General features: G+C 38.6%; 2 protein-coding genes across 8 annotated transcripts in view; one reads left to right on the forward strand and one right to left on the reverse strand.

Moving 5' to 3' along the window:
* LOC139757211 (glycerophosphocholine cholinephosphodiesterase ENPP6-like) overlaps positions 1 to 20,494 on the forward strand; it is a 137,854-nt gene that overhangs the window by 72,407 nt on the left and 44,953 nt on the right. The window lies entirely within an intron of this gene.
* LOC139757214 (protein tipE-like) overlaps positions 1 to 20,494 on the reverse strand; it is a 53,873-nt gene that overhangs the window by 23,729 nt on the left and 9,650 nt on the right. For 6 of the 7 annotated variants that reach the window (XR_011714541.1, XR_011714542.1, XM_071677383.1 and 3 more), the window contains one exon: positions 6,472 to 6,645. The exons of the other annotated variant lie outside the window; for it this stretch is intronic. Coding sequence is in view for 4 of the 6 variants with exons in the window: in XM_071677383.1 (XP_071533484.1) it covers positions 6,472 to 6,645 (174 nt within the window). In the remaining 2 variants the exon portion in view is untranslated. The remainder of the gene's footprint in view (positions 1 to 6,471; positions 6,646 to 20,494) is intronic. 7 annotated transcript variants of the gene reach the window in all.

Consider the following 20,494-nt stretch of genomic DNA (forward strand, 5'->3'; position numbering starts at 1 on the left):
GACACTGTAACAGTCTTTCCATCTTTTTCATTACATTACTTCAATACTAAGTCGTTTTCAGGGCATTGAAAGGTGTAAAAGCCTGGCTTTCATTTTATCTTAAATACTATAAATTTTTCCCTCTGTGTACACGGCAAGTCTCGTGCTCAGCGATTATTATTTTTCGTTCTTGGATAGACAGAAATTCATAAGTTAGAGATTCAAAATCCCATTATAATGAGTTTTGGTCTTTCATGAAATGATCTGGTTCCCCAGTCTACTTGTTAAGTGGGGGCAGCTTGTACAGAGATAAGTGTAAAAGTGAACCATGGAATACTAGAGACTGATATTACTATGAATAAAAGTCATACTTTAAAAGTAAAACTGTAAATTACATACAACTAAATTAAGTTCACTTGCAATCAGGAAATCCTGAGTAAGGATAATGAGATGTAAGGAAGCCTGGAGAGCATCTTAGTCAAGATAATAATTAAAGTGATGATAATGAAATGCACTGGTGAAAAAAAAAGAAAAGAAAATCTATTTTCTAATGTTATTTTACCAAGTGGCCATCCCTTTAAAAGCACTGACTTAAACTGCCAACAAAACACGAAATGGAGACCCATCTTCCACTTATGTACACACCTATTCCCATACCATTTGATTTGATTTTTTCTTTTGATTTTATGAATGTTTTGTTACTTCCATATAGCAGTTACTGCACACGTACAATGCAAAGCAGTCATTCAACTGTACCAGAAAGTAAACTCACAACAGAGATATCCAGCCTGTGGACTTATTCTACTGTAAAAAGAGAAAATGAAGACTATTCACATTCTCACACCCCATTCGCTGCTCCACTACAATCTTCTGCCTGCACATACATTACTGCTTAATCCTACTGTTTCTGTTATACTGCTTGACAAAAATCATGTATTACTATTGTAGTAAAGCTCCTGTATAGCTAAAATAGTGCAAGTGCAAGTCAGTCATTTTATTCAACAGAAAATAAACTTGGGGCTAAGCCCCTCAGCGTGTAAACTGGCTTAAGTCTCCTACCAAAGCAGAAAAGAAAGACTTGTACAGGTCCTCACACACACACTGCCCACTGCTCTACCACACTCACCTACCATACACACTACTCTCTCTCTCTCTCTCTCTCTCTCTCTCTCTCTCTCTCTCTCTCTCTCTCTCTCTCTCTCTCTCTCTCTCTCTCTCTTGTGCTGCTTTTTACAAATTTCTTCTCGTTTCTTGAACATTCTAATACTACTATAATACAGCTACTGCAGTGCTTAGACAGTATAGTTACAGTTAAAAGTAGGCTTATAATCAAACTGGAAAGTCAACTTTGTGTTATGATAAAAGCAAAAAAAGAATTGCAGTCATTGGTAATTGAAAATTCTATTATAACAAATTTTCCCATCTGCAAATTCCATGAGATGTTAGTTCACTAGTCAGTAAGTTATATTATGGTGAAATTCCGGTAAATGGGCTGCTGTTATGTAAGGGATATTTGCAATGATACTTTACTTTGTGAGAATGTCAGTTAATAGTAATATAAAAAATGTTTAGATTATACATGATAGTGATGTCAGAAGATTTCACTAAAGCTGTGCAACTCTTACAGTGATTACTTTTCAAGGGGGGGGGGGTGATTTTGTCAATAGGCAAGCACTCATCATTACAACATTGTTCATGCAAACTTATGCTGAAGCTGAAAAACTATGGGAGGGATAGTTATGGCATAATTTTCTAAATCTAATGATGCAATGGAAACAGGATATCAATTTCTTTTTCCATAATGAGCAGCACTTTGGCGTGATTTCTAAAAATACAAATCCACGATATATATTGTTCATCTAATCAATTTCAGCCAGCTTGAGATTTCATACATTGAAATCCTTATACTCTAATGTTTTGGTGTTCCAAACCTTGGCAACTCCACAGTCTGGCACCTGTGAGCATACTGGGGCTCAGTGATTGGCACTTGATAGAATTCACCTCTCTATTGCTAAGTGAAGCAAATTATGTGAAACAAGTGACACCACAATAACTGTTTATGAAGGCATCAAAGTGCAGTACATTCCCGATGAAACTCCAGTCCCCTAACAAAGCCCCTTGCCTGATGCTCCCAATCCTAAACTGAGTTTTAATGAATCCACACCAGCTCCTATGATGGTTGAAATACAAGATTTGCTTCTTGCCTCTGCTCAAGCAACAGCCTCATTATAGGAAGATAAAGTTGCCATTTACTCACCTTTAACCAGAGTTGGGTCAGATGATACCCAAAACACCAACTTTTATGAATCACCTACACCTGCTAGTCCTTTATACCGTACATTTTGGGATCAGAAACAAGAATGAATTTCAAGTACAGCAAATAATTATTTGATATAGTTGCTGATACAATATAGCACAGCCCAAAAAAATACCCGTTTATGACCATCTTTGATGCATAAAAAATGAGGAGTACTAGAAAGGGAATACAGAAGAAGGAATTCAGCCTCTTAGATGTTCGTAAACACATACAAGTAGAGTTGTAATGTTCTTTAGAACTTGTATTCATAATAGCAAAATATAATTCCTCCTGTTGTTATAACAAAATGTAATTCCTCAGGTTGTTATAATCTGTGTGATCTGCTATCACGTCCTCTGAGCAACATCAATTCTGTACCCATAATTTGCTAAATTCATATTTTAGCACCTGCTCAGCCCTTAACTTGTCAGATTCAAAATTTTAGAATGTAGTTGTATTAACATAACACAAATGATCTGATATTTAGATGATAAAATAATTCTAACTTATGATATCTGTCTATCTTGCAAATTAAGGATTTACATAATACTAATGAAGAAAACTTTATTATTTTATTATGTAGTATCCTCTCTTCACCTTAATAAACAAAGTCAATAATACAATGAAATTTGCACTGAAAATATTCAAAACTGAAGAGAAAATGCAATTCTGAAGATTTGATGTAACTAAGGGATTCATAATATACAAAGTATTGTGATGCAGTATTCAAGAGCAGACATTCAAAATAGGTTTAAGGACCCAAGGATTTGGGTGACTTTCAGTGTGCTTTCATACTTGCAAGGTGTATTTATGCTACCCTCTAGGATTTTGTGAACAATCACAACAAGTATTTAACGTCTTCCAAGCTCATTCATATCTCCATGTGTTGTTTGTTCTCTTAATCCAGTTGATGAGGAGTGTCATTGCATTAATGATAGCTGAGAGTGCTTTATCAATGGTCCACCCTCAATAGGCAGGATCATCCATGCAAGCTGATTAGAATTATTGGTCGGATAACATTACCATAGCAAATGGGAAGGAAGATTCTAGGTTTAAGGCCAGTGCAGGAAAGCACTGGAAGAAATTCCTAAGGTTAATGGCCAATGTCAGAAGGTATAGGTGTACCACAGTAGGAAAATCTTAAATTAACAGCCGGTGTAGAAAAATGGTAGGACAGAGAGCTTTAAAGATAACATCAAAGGAAGAAAAGTTGATATGTTTCAGGGAAGGAAAGTATAAGCGAAATGGCCAGCAAAGGATAATGAAGAAGAGTGGGGACCCATTGACTGCCAATGTAGAAAGCCTGAGCATACTTGGGCTTGAAAGTGAAAAGGTGACAGCCAGTAGCAAAGAAATGCACAAAAAATAAATGAATGACATCCAAGAAACAAGTGAGGGATATCAGCTTACTTCACAAATATCTACAACTAAGATATCAAAATAATATTTTTCATCACACTCATGGGAAAATACAACACTGAAAGACCATACAGGCTACACATCACAAACCTCTCCAAGTTTGTATGACTTGCATATAAACAGATTTCCTCAAAACAAAATGAACATAGGGGGGAAAAAAAAGCTCAATATAAGAATCTGGCATTTGACAGATCTGAAAAGTGGTAAAAGTTTAGTTTTAGGGGAACCATTCGTTGAGGTCTGGAAACAGAAAAGGTTAGGTCTGGAATATTAAAGTTAGGCCTAACAACAAACATAACAAAGAACAATTAAGATTTCTGTGTATTTCATGTCATTCTTGTTTCTAGAATGATGCAAAAAGACGGACAACAAAAATCTACACAATTATATACAGTTAGGTATGCTCTCCATATAAGACTACATGAAGCATACTGTGTTAAACTGAAACACAAATTTACTTTACATTATAGTGATGGCTGTGAATAAATTTTGGCCAAATCCTGACATGCTCTACTAGTAGTCAAAAATGGTGCTGAACTATGCTAACATATAGACCTTTTCTTCTAGTAAAACAATGATAAGGGTAAATTGTTGCCATCGCCATTAAAAGGTTAAAATGTTGATTTAGAAACCTTTTATTTGCAGATCAAATTCAGCAATCACTGAAAATTGGGCTGTTGTATAGGAAGGGTGTTATTATTATCATTATCATTATTATCATTTATTATTCTATTATTACTATTTCATTTTATTATCATTATTATTTTTTTCATACTATTCGCCATTTCCCACGTTAGTGAGGTAGCGTTAAGAACAGAGGACTGGGCCTTTGAGGGAATATCCTCACCTGGCCCCCTTCTCTGTTCTTTCTTTTGGAAAAAAAAAAAAGAAAAACGAGAGGGGAGGATTTCCAGCCCCCGCTCCCTTCCCTTTTAGTCGCCTTCTACGACACGCAGGGAATACGTGGGAAGTATTCTTTCTCCCCTATCCCCAGGGATAATTATTATTATTATTATTATTATTATTATTATTATTATTATCATTATCATTATTATTATTATTATTATTATCATTATTATTATCATTATTATTATTATTATTATTATTATTATTATTATCATTATTCCTATTATCATTATTATCATTATTATTATTATTATTATTATTATTATCATTATTATTATTACGTAACCCTCTGACCACTTTTATAGGTTTCCTTCAGCTTCAGGGTTGCATGCCACATGAGACTATGGGTAAGGTGGGCTCCTCTGAGGCAATAAGGTCCTTGACAACACTGTATTTTTTTCTACCTGCTGACAGTGATACAGCCTTGTTAAAGGTGTACTTCTCACTTCTAGTGTTCTTGCAGGCAGTCAGAATAAACCTCTTTTCTGATTTAGTATGTTAATTTATTATGCATGAAATTACAGAAGAGGAAATGAAGCCATTTTCTTTAAAATATCCTACCTTGTGGAGTAGTTAGTACACATCCAGCTTATAGTCTGAAATCACATTATTAGGAGACAATGAAAGGCAGAGGAATCAGGTATGATGCATACTGGCTGTCCACCACATATTGAAATTACAAGACTCCGTGCATTTATATAGAAATATACAAAAAGCATTGAGTACCTAAAACTTTGGAGTATAAATAAATTACAGTTTCCCACAGTAGAACAAAGGAAATATTGTGAGAAAACCACATGAACATTATCTGAAAGCAGAGAAAGCACATTAGAATATAAGATAAGGAAAATTTGCCATGCAGTGCTTCAGGGTAGACAAAGACACCTAAAAGAAGTAAGGGACTTTGTGTATAACTCAGATACCTAAGGTCTAATCCCAGTCATATAAGATATGTCATATACAGGTGTGATTCTGTCTCTTTGAGCTGCAAAGTCAAGGCATCAATGTAAGTCATGCAACACAGAGCTGAACATTCACCATGAAATTCAACAAGAGAGGAATACATCAAGAAGAAATAATAGGTAATTTTAAGAGTAAAAGAGTAAAAAAAGTTAAACGCATTTGCACACTATACTAAAGTGTTGTGAGTTTACAACACAATAAGCAATAAACACTAAGTATTTTCTGAATGTTTTACACTATATCTTTGATATATTGTCATCTGGAGTTCAAAAAAAAATTAAGGCGTATATGTATTTCTATACTGCCATGCATCTGCTTTTACAAACAACATGGGCGCATTCTTTTGTGATGAGAGCTCATAATATGGAGAGGTCTTCAAAAGTATGTAAAAAAGTAAGCTGTTGATTTTTCTGGAACAATAGAGAGACAAACCACCACAAACTCACTGCAAATGTCAAAAACAAAGTACGGTTCAGGTCCAAAAGCATCATGATGAGATGGCATGACTTTATTTGTTAGCATTATTACAAGGGCAGAGAAAAAGGAAATAGAATTTAAGCAGATTGATATGACTTTTGCTATAACTGGACAGAATTAAAACCAAGGATGATAGTTAGCAAACAAACTTTGCTAAATCATCAAAATTATCCACTAATATCAGTCTACATCACAGCATCACATCTTCCATGGTACAATATTTTTAGCATTTATTAAATATCTGTGTGTAAGTAGTGGGAAGAACTGTGCAAGTGAATAAAACATACAGCATTTGATACTGAAAAAGCCACATAAAGTTGTGCTGTGCTGTAAGTATATGCATGGGATACCTTTTGATAATTTGGCATTGTAAATACATACTATCATGCACAAGCTGAGGCTGGGGTGCATGAGAGGAGGGTAAGGATCACCTTGCTGGTCTGGGCAGGGGCGGCGTCCTCTCGAGGGGGGGCAGCGTGGTACGACGGGTGGGGTGGACTTGAGGGAGAGACGCGGGCGCCAGCAGTAGGTTGGTACCCAGCATGGAGGGCGAAGTTGGGTGTCCACGTTTAAACCCGCTCCCGCCGTTTCCTCCTCCATGCCCGCTAAACCACAACACCACTGTTACCACAACACCAGCACAACAACAAGGCCAGCCTGCCTTCTGTACTGGCTGTGTAACTACCCTAACTACATTCTTATTCTTCTCACAAGCAATAAGAACCTTCATCTAATTAATGAAAAACTGGATAACGCAGTAGGTTATACAGCATATATGCACCTTTGTCCACAGCTTATAAAAATAACACTAATATGCTGAGTTAACTTACTTTATGACAGCACATGGTTATGATTAAAGTTTCTATACCATAGCCAAGAGAATTTTGAGGACTCTCAAAGAAAAGATGGAACTATTTCTATCAGTCACAAGGTTATAGTTAGATTGTATGACTGATAGTCAATCTTTCATGCATACTAGAAAAATGTGATGCTTAACCTGCATCAAAATATTCAATAGTAATTCATGCTAAGTATGAAACGAGCTAAATTTACAGCAAAATATGTGATACTTTTTATCAAAAAAAAATGCCACTTAGTTTTATAAAAAGTTCAGTTCCTAGTCTATCATATTAGAGGCAGGTAATAGTTTTCTAGTAAAAATAAATCACCAAACCAGGCTATTATGTCAATAAATCAAGCAAAGATAGTTTGACTAAATACCGTATGATACAGTGACACTATTACATTACATTACATTACATTACATTACATTACAGCTAAGTCACCATGTCCCATACATGTACAGTTACACATGATCCGATGTTGTCTACAGAGATCTATGTATTTTACTTTGGCGAACTTTGTTCTACAGAATTCTATGTACTGTACTTCAAAATTCAAATAACGTGATTTCACAAAACGTCTGTGTTGGAAGAAAATGAAATTCTTTATTCGAACAGTATGAAGATTCACTTTTAGCAACGATCATTTACCTAGATAAAGCATGGTATAGCCTTGTCAGCTGCATTTAGGGCTGTACTAAACTGAGAAGGCTTGGTCAGGTTTCAGAAGAATAAGTTATCAAAAACAGCGTCGTAAATTTAAGAGGAAAGGCACCATTTTCATTATATCTTAAAATAAGTAGCTGTCCTTTCATAAAGTGAGTGGCTATCCGTTCGTGAAAGCTCAGCAAGTGAGAATAGCAACGAGAGAATGATAATGTGCTTGGTCTGGTGTTGCCTATGCTTTCTACAGAAATAAACTATCTAATCTAAACACATATGAAATTTATTAGGCTATGCTAGACAGGACAGGTCTCATTATGTTTGATATGCCAGTTATTAGAACTGAGGTTTTCACACTTTCACGTATGGATAGTATCTGCTCATTACATGGGATGCATTTTTCTTTTGCCTGAATGAGCACATGACAAAGAATTTGTGTGAACTGTGTAAAACTTAATGCATGAATCCAACACAGATATTTGGTGGCAGGAAAAACTGACTACTTTTGTTCTACATATTACTTCAAATAAGAAGGCCTTAAGAAATGTCTACCCTAAATCTACTCACCGGGACATGAATGCAAATTAATCTACCAGTGTCATTTCATATATCATTTTCAATGTTTACACTTTTCCTGAGCTGCAAGTGTACGTAACATGTCACTCCATCCCCCTCGACGCTGTGGGTTGGTGGAATAGGGTCGTGCTGGGGAACGAGGGGGGGAAGAGGACCACCATGGAAGAAAGGGCACGTCCAGGGGTACCATGGAAGAAGGGGCACGTCCAGGGGTAGTAGCCATCATACCATTGGAGAGACCTACTCTATCACAACACCCCCTTCACCTGTATATATTATAACAACAGAGTTATAGCCTATTGCTCTAACTCTCTACCAACGGGTGTTGTGACAGACCAGAAGTTAATAGGCTTTGGCTGAAGGATGGAGAAGCATGCTTAACATCAACTATAAACACCCATTCACTGGTTATAATACAAAGCTTGACCTTATCCTGCATGCAGAACAAGCAAGCTGGTTGCTGCAAGGCAAACAGTTACTCACTTTGTCCCCTCAATAGCTAGAATCATTGTCATTGTCATAATCATTTTCGTAAGAGAGAAGAGAGAGAGACCTGGAAATTGAAAGAGGATACATAAAGTTTGTTAAGACAGAAAGGAGACAAAAAAATATGGCTTTAAAGTGCTGCCTGTGCAACGAAATATCCATCAACAATAGTAATACAGATTGCAGAATAAGACACAGTGCGTGAGAGCGGTGATACATGGGTAAAGCAAAATGGTGCTAAATGATATGGGGGGAACAAAGCTTCAATGATTTTTTATCGTATTTTATACACAGCTAGAAACCTTTTGTCCATCTGTGGGGTAGATGTGACCGTCAAATTTCCTTTAAAAACATAACGCATATGACGTAGGCTTTTGCTACAATGCTTATGAGAAAGAAAGGCTTTATTATTTCATTGACAAGGGCTAGGATACTTTTAGGTATAGTACGGTTTCAGTACTCCTTAGATATAGATGAGGCAGGTATGCTTTGTGTCACTGTGGATGGGAACAGTGCCTACAAAAAATAGTTTACACAGAATAATATGATTGTTAGGAGACAGACAGAGGATAAAGAAAGAGACAGAGGTGAGCTTGAGTGACAGGAGTACAGACAAAGAATGCGAAACATGCAGGACAGAAGGCGTGCTAGCATGAGGTTTACAACTACGCCACAAGCAATTGGGGGAGGTGTAAGAGGGATCCACAAACCATACCTGTCCTTATTCTTTGGTGACTTAGCCCCCCCTTTTCTGGTGTTTTACTCTCTCCTGCCTTTCTTTCGGTGGTGTATGCATGAACCCGTATGCCTAAGACTGCAAAATATCAAATGAATTTTTGTCAAGTTCGTTTCAGATTTTGTTTACCAATGTTAACAGTCATATGTAGTAGAACAGAACGGTTTGTCATTTGTTTTGCGGGTTCCAATACTTATTTGGGAAATAGCATACGATACTAATACATGTTATTCTAAGGTGCTGATAATTAACCTAATACTAAGCATTATAAATCAACACATAAAGAATATGTCTGAAACACTGCGCCCAAAGTAGAGGTGAATCAACTAATATAAAGCAGATTACTCAGAGTTATCCTACGGCTGCTACCACACTATTACGGGCAACAACATGCTGATCGGCTCAGCATAGAAGCACGAAATGCCTCCTACTACTCGGCCAAAGAGACACAGGCATATAACCACCACTTAATGTTACTTCTATCCATAACAGTAACTAGTTACCTGTGGCAACAACACCCCCATGAGAGCCACTACGCTGGTCATACAAATGTTCTGTAAAATAAGTAGGGCCAGTTAAACAGGACTGCTAGTCATGTTATCAACGAGTTGTTTAGAGTTAGCTGTAGAACGAGAAGTCTCTTTCAATACATCATGTTTAAAAAACAGGTAGTATATATATATATATATATATATATATGTATATATATATATATATATATATCTTTCATACTATTCGCCATTTCCCGCGTTAGCGAGGTAGCGTTAAGAACAGAGGACTGGGCCTTTGAGGGAATAGCCTCGTCTGGCCCCCTTCTCTGTTCCTTCTTTGAGAAAAACAAAAAAAAACCAAGAGGGGAGGATTTCTAGCCCCCTGCTCCCTTCCCTCTTAGTCACCTTCTACGACACGCAGGGAATACGTGGGAAGTATTCTTTCTCCCCTATCCCCAGGGATATATATATATATATATATATATATATATATATATATATATATATATATATATATATATATATATACACTTCCCACGTATTCCTGCATGTCGTAGAAGGCGACTAAAAGGGAAGGGAGCGGGGGGCTGGAAATCCTCCTCATTTTTTTTTCTTTTTCTTTTTTTTTTTCCAAAAGAAGGAACAGAGAAGGGGGCCATGGGAGGATATTCCCTCAAAGGCCCAGTCCTCTGTTCTTAACGCTACCTCGCTAATGCGGGAAATGGCGAATAGTATAAAAAAAAATATATATATATATATATATATATATATATATATATATATATATATATATATATATATATATATATATATATATATATATATCCCTGGGGATAGGGGAGAAAGAATACTTCCCATGTATTCCCTGCATGTCGTAGAGGGCGACTAAAAGGGGAGGGAGCGGGGGGGCTGGAAATCCTCCCCTCTCGTGTTTCTTTTTTTTTTAATTTTCCAAAAGGAGGAATAGAGGGGGGCCAGGTGAGGATATCCCACAAAGGCCCAGTCCTCTGTTCTTAACGCTACCTCGCTAACGCGGGAAATGGCGAATAGTTTAAAAAAAAAAAAATATATATATATATATATATATATATATATATATATATATATATATATATACATATATATGAGTGTGTGTGTGTGTGTATTTAATTCTATGAGGAGCCCATACCCCCTTTCCAAGTGGGGTCCGACGGTAATATGATAAATATATCTACATGTATGTGTTAATGGACTCTGCCCGTTGGTGGATACACCATAAGAGAAAAAGAAAAAAAACATTTGGTATGGCTGTATCAATGATTAAAGTCTCATCAAGGAACTTCTTGCTCTAAATGAGTCCTTTGTTTCCCAGCTTCCATTTGTTACGGACCCTCAAGCTTCAGGAGCTCCAAAAAAGGGGTTCTGGGTTACATACATGATGCGATTATATATCCATATATATATATATATATATATATATATATATATATATATATATATATATATATATATATATCTTTTTTTTTTTTTTTTGCTTTGTCGCTGTCTCCCGCGTTTGCGAGGTAGCGCAAGGAAACAGACGAAAGAAATGGCCCAACCCACCCCCATACACATGTATATACATACGTCCACACACGCAAATATACATACCTACACAGCTTTCCATGGTTTACCCCAGACGCTTCACATGCCCTGATTCAATCCACTGACAGCACGTCAACCCCGGTATACCACATCGCTCCAATTCACTCTATTCCTTGCCCTCCTTTCACCCTCCTGCATGTTCAGGCCCCGATCACACAAAATCTTTTTCACTCCATCTTTCCACCTCCAATTTGGTCTCCCACTTCTCCTCGTTCCCTCCACCTCCGACACATATATCCTCTTGGTCAATCTTTCCTCACTCATTCTCTCCATGTGCCCAAACCATTTCAAAACACCCTCTTCTGCTCTCTCAACCACGCTCTTTTTATTTCCACACATCTCTCTTACCCTTACGTTACTTACTCGATCAAACCACCTCACACCATTCATTGTCCTCAAACATCTCATTTCCAGCACATCCATCCTCCTGCACACATCTCTATCCATAGCCCACGCCTTGCAACCATACAACATTGTTGGAACCACTATTCCTTCAAACATACCCATTTTTGCTTTCCGAGATAATGTTCTCGACTTCCACACATTCTTCAAGGCTCCCATGATTTTCGCCCCCTCCCCCACCCTATGATCCACTTCCGCTTCCATGGTTCCATCCGCTGCCAGATCCACTCCCAGATATCTAAAACTCTTTACTTCCTCCAGTTTTTCTCCATTCAAACTCACCTCCCAATTGACTTGACCCTCAACCCTACTGTACCTAATAACCTTGCTCTTATTCACATTTACTCTTAACTTTCTTCTTTCATACACTTTACCAAACTCAGTCACCAGCTTCTGCAGTTTCTCACATGAATCAGCCACCAGCGCTGTATCATCAGCGAACAACATCTGACTCACTTCCCAAGCTCTCTCATCCCCAACAGACTTCATACTTGCCCCTCTTTCCAAAACTCTTGCATTTACCTCCCTAACAACCCCATCCATATATATATATATATATATATATATATATATATATATATATATATATATATATGGTATTGCAGTGGAATTTATTAAAAAAGGGGGTGACTGTATTATTGACTGGTTGGTAAGGTTATTTAATGTATGTATGACTCATGGGAGGCAAGTTGTTAGAAGCAGTGAAAAGTTTTTATCGAGGATGTAAGGCATGTGTACGTGTAGGAAGAGAGGAAAGTGATTGGTTCTCAGTGAATGTAGGTTTGCGGCAGGGGTGTGTGATGTCTCCATGGTTGTTTAATTTGTTTATGGATGGGGTTGTTAGGGAGGTAAATGCAAGAGTCCTGGAAAGAGGGGCAAGTATGAAGTCTGTTGGGGATGAGAGAGCTTGGGAAGTGAGTCAGTTGTTGTTCGCTGATGATACAGCGCTGGTGGCTGATTCATGTGAGAAACTGCAGAAGCTGGTGACTGAGTTTGGTAAAGTGTGTGGAAGAAGAAAGTTAAGAGTAAATGTGAATAAGAGCAAGGTTATTAGGTACAGTAGGGTTGAGGGTCAAGTCAATTGGGAGGTGAGTTTGAATGGAGAAAAACTGGAGGAAGTGAAGTGTTTTAGATATCTGGGAGTGGATCTGTCAGCGGATGGAACCATGGAAGCGGAAGTGGATCATAGGGTGGGGGAGGGGGCGAAAATTTTGGGAGCCTTGAAAAATGTGTGGAAGTCGAGAACATTATCTCGGAAAGCAAAAATGGGTATGTTTGAAGGAATAGTGGTTCCAACAATGTTGTATGGTTGCGAGGCGTGGGCTATGGATAGAGTTGTGCGCAGGAGGATGGATGTGCTGGAAATGAGATGTTTGAGGACAATGTGTGGTGTGAGGTGGTTTGATCGAGTAAGTAACGTAAGGGTAAGAGAGATGTGTGGAAATAAAAAGAGCGTGGTTGAGAGAGCAGAAGAGGGTGTTTTGAAATGGTTTGGGCACATGGAGAGAATGAGTGAGGAAAGATTGACCAAGAGGATATATGTGTCGGAGGTGGAGGGAACGAGGAGAAGAGGGAGACCAAATTGGAGGTGGAAAGATGGAGTGAAAAAGATTTTGTGTGATCGGGGCCTGAACATGCAGGAGGGTGAAAGGAGGGCAAGGAATAGAGTGAATTGGAGCGATGTGGTATACAGGGTTTGACGTGCTGTCAGTGGATTGAATCAAGGCATGTGAAGCGTCTGGGGTAAACCATGGAAAGCTGTGTAGGTATGTATATTTGCGTGTGTGGACGTGTGTATGTACATGTGTATGGGGGGGGGGGGGTTGGGCCATTTCTTTCGTCTGTTTCCTTGCGCTACCTCGCAAACGCGGGAGACAGCGACAAAGTATAAAAAAAAAAAAAAAAAAAAAAAAAATGACTCATGGTGAGGTGCCTGAGGATTGGCGGAATGCGTGCATAGTGCCATTGTACAAAGGCAAAGGGGATAAGAGTGAGTGCTCAAATTACAGAGGTATAAGTTTGTTGAGTATTCCTGGTAAATTATATGGGAGGGTATTGATTGAGAGGGTGAAGGCATGTACAGAGCATCAGATTGGGGAAGAGCAGTGTGGTTTCAGAAGTGGTAGAGGATGTGTGGATCAGGTGTTTGCTTTGAAGAATGTATGTGAGAAATACTTAGAAAAGCAAATGGATTTGTATGTAGCATTTATGGATCTGGAGAAGGCATATGATAGAGTTGATAGAGATGCTCTGTGGAAGGTATTAAGAATATATGGTGTGGGAGGAAAGTTGTTAGAAGCAGTGAAAAGTTTTTATCGAGGATGTAAGGCATGTGTACGTGTAGGAAGAGAGGAAAGTGATTGGTTCTCAGTGAATGTAGGTTTGCGGCAGGGGTGTGTGATGTCTCCATGGTTGTTTAATTTGTTTATGGATGGGGTTGTTAGGGAGGTAAATGCAAGAGTTCTGGAAAGAGGGGCAAGTATGAAGTCTGTTGGGGATGAGAGAGCTTGGGAAGTGAGTCAGTTGTTGTTCGCTGATGATACAGCGCTGGTGGCTGATTCATGTGAGAAACTGCAGAAGCTGGTGACTGAGTTTGGTAAAGTGTGTGGAAGAAGAAAGTTAAGAGTAAATGTGAATAAGAGCAAGGTTATTAGGTACAGTAGGGTTGAGGGTCAAGTCAATTGGGAGGTGAGTTTGAATGGAGAAAAACTGGAGGAAGTGAAGTGTTTTAGATATCTGGGAGTGGATCTGGCAGCGGATGGAACCATGGAAGCGGAAGTGGATCATAGGGTGGGGGAGGGGGCGAAAATTCTGGGGGCCTTGAAGAATGTGTGGAAGTCGAGAACATTATCTCGGAAAGCAAAAATGGGTATGTTTGAAGGAATAGTGGTTCCAACAATGTTGTATGGTTGCGAGGCGTGGGCTATGGATAGAGTTGTGCGCAGGAGGATGGATGTGCTGGAAATGAGATGTTTGAGGACAATGTGTGGTGTGAGGTGGTTTGATCGAGTGAGTAACGTAAGGGTAAGAGAGATGTGTGGAAATAAAAAGAGCGTGGTTGAGAGAGCAGAAGAGGGTGTTTTGAAGTGGTTTGGGCACATGGAGAGAATGAGTGAGGAAAGATTGACCAAGAGGATATATGTGTCGGAGGTGGAGGGAACGAGGAGAAGAGGGAGACCAAATTGGAGGTGGAAAGATGGGGTGAAAAAGATTTTGTGTGATCGGGGCCTGAACATGCAGGAGGGTGAAAGGAGGGCAAGGAATAGAGTGAATTGGAGCGATGTGGTATACCGGGGTTGACGTGCTGTCAGTGGATTGAATCAAGGAATGTGAAGCGTCTGGGGTAAACCATGGAAAGCTGTGTAGGTATGTATATTTGCGTGTGTGGATGTATGTATATACATGTGTATGGGGGGGGGGTTGGGCCATTTCTTTCGTCTGTTTCCTTGCGCTACCTCGCAAACGCGGGAGACAGCGACAAAGTATAAAAAAAAAAAAAAATATATATATATATATATATATATATATATATATATATATATATATATATATATATATATATATATATATATAAGTTTGGCATAATGTCAGCTCCAAAGTTGGGTTGATTATTTATTGAATGGATCTCCATTGATATATCACTGTTCTTATACTAAAAGAAAATTTTGATGTTTGTCAAAAAAGGTAGCTTGTTTTGCTGATGATCCTCTTCATATAGTTATCCAATGAAAAGATTGTCATAATGTTCTACCAGTATAATCATCTCATTCTGCGGTGGAAATCCTTTCCACCTGTATCATAACCATTATATTTATAAGAAAATACCTACCTATCTATGAGAAATTATGACAAGATTTTGCCAGAATGGCTGGGATAGCAAGTTGTGCTTACCACACATCTTGCTTGATAAAGTAGAACTGTTTCTCTCTGCCACCATACACCTTAAATAATTCTGAATCTGAGGTTTGTTAGGGACTGACTTCACCCACATAACCAATTTTTTTTTTTAATGTTTCAGTAGTAGTTCTACATATGATTCTTAATTCTTTTGTTATATTTATATGTTTATATTTATTTTGCTTTGTTGCTGTCTCCCGCATTAGCGAGGTAGCGCAAGGAAACAGACGAAAGAAATGGCCTAACCCACCCACATCCACATGTATATTCATACACGTCCACATGCACAATATACATACCTATACATCTCAACGCTTCCCTGGGGATAGGGGAGAAAGAATACTTCCCATGTATTCCCTGCGTGTCGTAGAAGGCGACTAAAAGGGAGGGGAGCGGGGGGCTGGAAATCCTCCCCTCTCGTTTTTTTTTTTTTTTTTTTTTCCAAAAGAAGGAACAGAGAAGAGGTCCAGGTGAGGATATTCCCTCAAAGGCCCAGTCCTCTGTTCTTAACGCTACCTCGCTATCGCGGGAAATAGCGAATAGTATGAAAAAAAAAAAAAAAAAAATATATATATATATATATATATATATATATATATATATATATATATATATATATATATATTTTCTTTCTTTCATACTATTCGCCATTTCCCGCGTCAGCGAGGTAGCGTTTAGAACAGAGGACGGGCCTCTGAGGAAACATCCTCATCCAGCCCCCTTCTCTGTTCCTTCCTTTGGAAAAAAAAAAAAAAGAGAGGGGAGGATTTCTAGCTCCCCGCTCCCTTCCCTTTTAGTCGCCTTCTACGACACGCAGGGAATACGTGGGAAGTATTCTTTCTCCCCTATCCCCAGGGATAATATATATATATATATATATATATATATATATATATATATATATATATATATATATATATATATATATATTTTTTTTTTTTTTTTCATACTATTCGCCATTTCCTGCAATAGCGAGGTAGCGTTAAGAACAGAGGACTGGGCCTTTGAGGGAATATCCTCACCTGGCCCCTTTCTCTGTTCCTTCTTTTGGAAAATTAAAAAAAAACGAGATGGGAGGATTTCCAGCCCCCCGCTCCCTTCCCTTTTAGTTGCCTTCTACAACACGCAGGGAATACGTAGGAAGTATTCTTTCTCCCCTATCCCCAGGGATATATATATATATATATATATATATATATATATATATATATATATATATATATATATATATATATATATATTTGCCACTTCCCACCTCAGCGAGGTAGCGTTAAAAACAGAGGACTGACCCTTAAAGGAAAACCCCTCTCTTGGCACCCTTCTCCATTCCTTCTCTTGGAAAAGTAAAACTTGGAGGAGAGGGTTTCCAGCCTTCACTCCCACCCCTTTCAGTTGCCTTCTATGACACGCAGGGAATACATGGGAAGTATTCTATGTCCCCTATCCCTAGGGATAATATATATACATATATATATATATATATATATATATATATATATATATATATATATATATATATATATATATATATATATATATATATATATATATATATATGTATATCGGGCAACACCCATATATATATATATATATATATATATATATATATATATATATATATATATATATATATATATATATATATATATATCGGTGTTGCCCGGCCTCCACCTGTTTTAGGTTTCACTGTGAGTGGAAAGTCACCTTTGGCAAGGCTGTATCGAAATTTGACAAAAATGATTATAGTCTAATCAAAGAACTTGTTTTAAAGGAGTCCATCTGTCCCTGTTGCTGAATGTAGTGCAGCTTCAGAGCTGCAGGGGCCCCTGAAAAAGAGGCCATACCACGAAGAAATAGAAAGAAATATAATCCAGACTTTTTCCTACAAGCTGAAAGCCTCAGATAATAAAGAAACCAACTCAGACAAAACCATTCAATAAAACAAAAAATCAGAGAACATATCCAAGCTCCAACAATACCCTATTCACTGAAAGTCAAGCTGCTCACTGGCAATCCTTCCTCAATACAATAAACTACAAGACCCTCAGCAACCAACTGTGGTTTGAATAATAATGAAAAAGAGATCCTTACCTGCTGCACCACAGCAGCCACCACTCAAGAATCACATTGCAAGCTATTCCAATGACACTCCCTTTTCACAAAGAACTCATAAACAGACTCGCAAAATGCTGTCACGAAATCAACCACAAACAAACCACGCCTCTAAACAGGAAAGTCATGAAAAACATACACAAAATCCATGTAAAAGGAACGGCTTACATGCCCTTGACACTCACTGACAAGCAACACAATGAAAACCTTACAGAACTCTCCTGCAATAGGCTCTGACAATATATTGTACTGAGCATAAACCAGTTTGGCTCAGTTTTAATCAAAGCACTGATGGATATCCATAACCATCCTGGCTACGCAACAGAATCCCTAACATCTGGAAAGTTATACATTATACCAATACCTAGATCCTTCTAAACTACCTAACTCCCATTCCTCCTAACACCATTCATCGCTACTGTTTTCAGTATCCAAACTCTATGAAACTCTGATACACCTTAGAAGCAAGCGAAACATCCCACTTTCACTTATGAAACAGCTTCAGACCCAACCACTCAACCTACACTACACAGTGACCTCAAGCATCGTAGATGGCTTCAAGCAACCGTAGCCTCCATCTCATACAAGACTTTTGATAATGACCTCTGACAATTCCTCATCCCAAAAATACTTGACATTACCCTTCACAATACTGATAAAAAGTGGCTGGCCAGTTTCATAGCCGACCGCCATATCAGTCATCTATTATGGTTTCATCTCTAAAACCCTTGAACTCTACAATGGAGTTCCCAAGGAGCAGTTCTTTCTCCATCTTTCTTCAGTATCTTCCCACAAGACTTCTAACTGCCTCCAGCAAGCCACAACATGAAGGTTCTCTCATATGCAGACCACCTCACACTCCCATCACAACACCCCTAACACCACTGCAGCAACATCAAACATGCACCACTACATTACACCATGGTTCATCCAGAACAGAATGTCTGCATCTCCACAGAAGATTATAAATGCTCTTCTAGACGAACACGAACTCAACTCACATCCTCGTCGCATTAGTTAAATAATCACTCCCAATTAACAAACCACCAACCATTCTAAGCATTACATGCAACACAAGAAATTCACTTCCCACACTGATAACATCACAAAAGCAACATACTAAATGCCCACATAACACTAACTGGCACCAGATTTAGACGAAGAAAATATCTTAACTTCCCCTACAAACAACTCATCCACTTTAAAGTATACCTCTCCTGCCTAGTTTTTCCACCCTCCTGGAGAAAATATACGAAACCTGCAAATCACACAAAAAGACAGCACTCAGAATAATCATCACACAGTCACTGGTTACCAAGCAACCACAAATAGTCGACACTTCACAATTAAACAAAGATCCTTCCAATACAATCCTACCTCAACATGCTCAGCACTCAGTTCTTTGAAACAGCACCAGACCTCCCTTCCCACCTCAACCAATTCGTAACTAACCACCAACCCTCAAGTAAAAATGAAAAGCCCTCCCCAGCTTTATAATATAGCAAACTCTACTCACAGATTCGCCCCCTCCTACCCTCTGCAAACATAGCACTGAAAAAACACATACACACTCAAAGAACCAGACAAGCACGAAGCAACTACCCTTCCAACTCGATATTAAACACCACCCCCCCACTAGATATACATCCATCTGATACCACACTCCCCAGACAGACATAGGCCACACTTTCCTGTTTACGATGTGGATGTCCCTCATCCCTACATTACTACAAGCGCCGATACAGCACATCCCACGACCCTTCATGCCCATAATGAAACAACTACAAAGAAGACACCAAACACTTACTGCTCAGATGCCTTATACTCTCCCAACACAGAGACCTATGGTCCCTCCTGATGGGTGTGGTCGGCTCCCTGAGTGTTACGGGAGTTTTATAATGACAGACAGGACTCCTGGAGCAACAAGGAAGACGATACAAAGACATATACAGTATACCTACAGTCATCCTCGTAACTCATGGCACATGAATCGAACCTACACCTTCCTATAACCCTGGATGATTGACCACTTCCATGCACCAATACTCCAACCATACTGGATATCACCCACGGCCCATACTTCACTCACTTTCTACACTACAACCATCAACACTAATACCACAAGCAAATTAAACTCCTTCAGAACACTTACTGGCATCAGCTTTGGGCAGGGGAAAAATCTAAAAGCAATTGATCCACCATCATCCTATGACAATGCCTCACATGCCTCGTCAACCTTCCTTTCAAAACAACAAAACTACAGACCACACTAACAGAGCACGTTGAACAATCACGATTTGCTTGGCAACCACATACATTTATCAATTGCACAACGAAACAGAAATGCTTCCAGTACTCATGCTATACTTCAGCATGATCGGCATCCAATTATTTGCAATAGCACTGGCCTCCCAACCTCCATTACTTCATAACCAACCACCAGCCAGAGATGAAAAACTCATCACTGCTTCATGCTACAGCAACCTATATTCAAAGTCCCTTCTTCCCAGAGTAAACACAGCAATGGTGAAATGTATTCGCATGGTCATGACACGACAAGCACGAAATAAAATGCCCCCACCCTCCCAAAAAACACCCACTCGTATAGACTTCAACAACACGCAGA

This window comes from Panulirus ornatus, chromosome 25 (genome assembly GCF_036320965.1).
Source record: "Panulirus ornatus isolate Po-2019 chromosome 25, ASM3632096v1, whole genome shotgun sequence".
Classification (NCBI taxonomy): domain Eukaryota; kingdom Metazoa; phylum Arthropoda; class Malacostraca; order Decapoda; family Palinuridae; genus Panulirus; species Panulirus ornatus.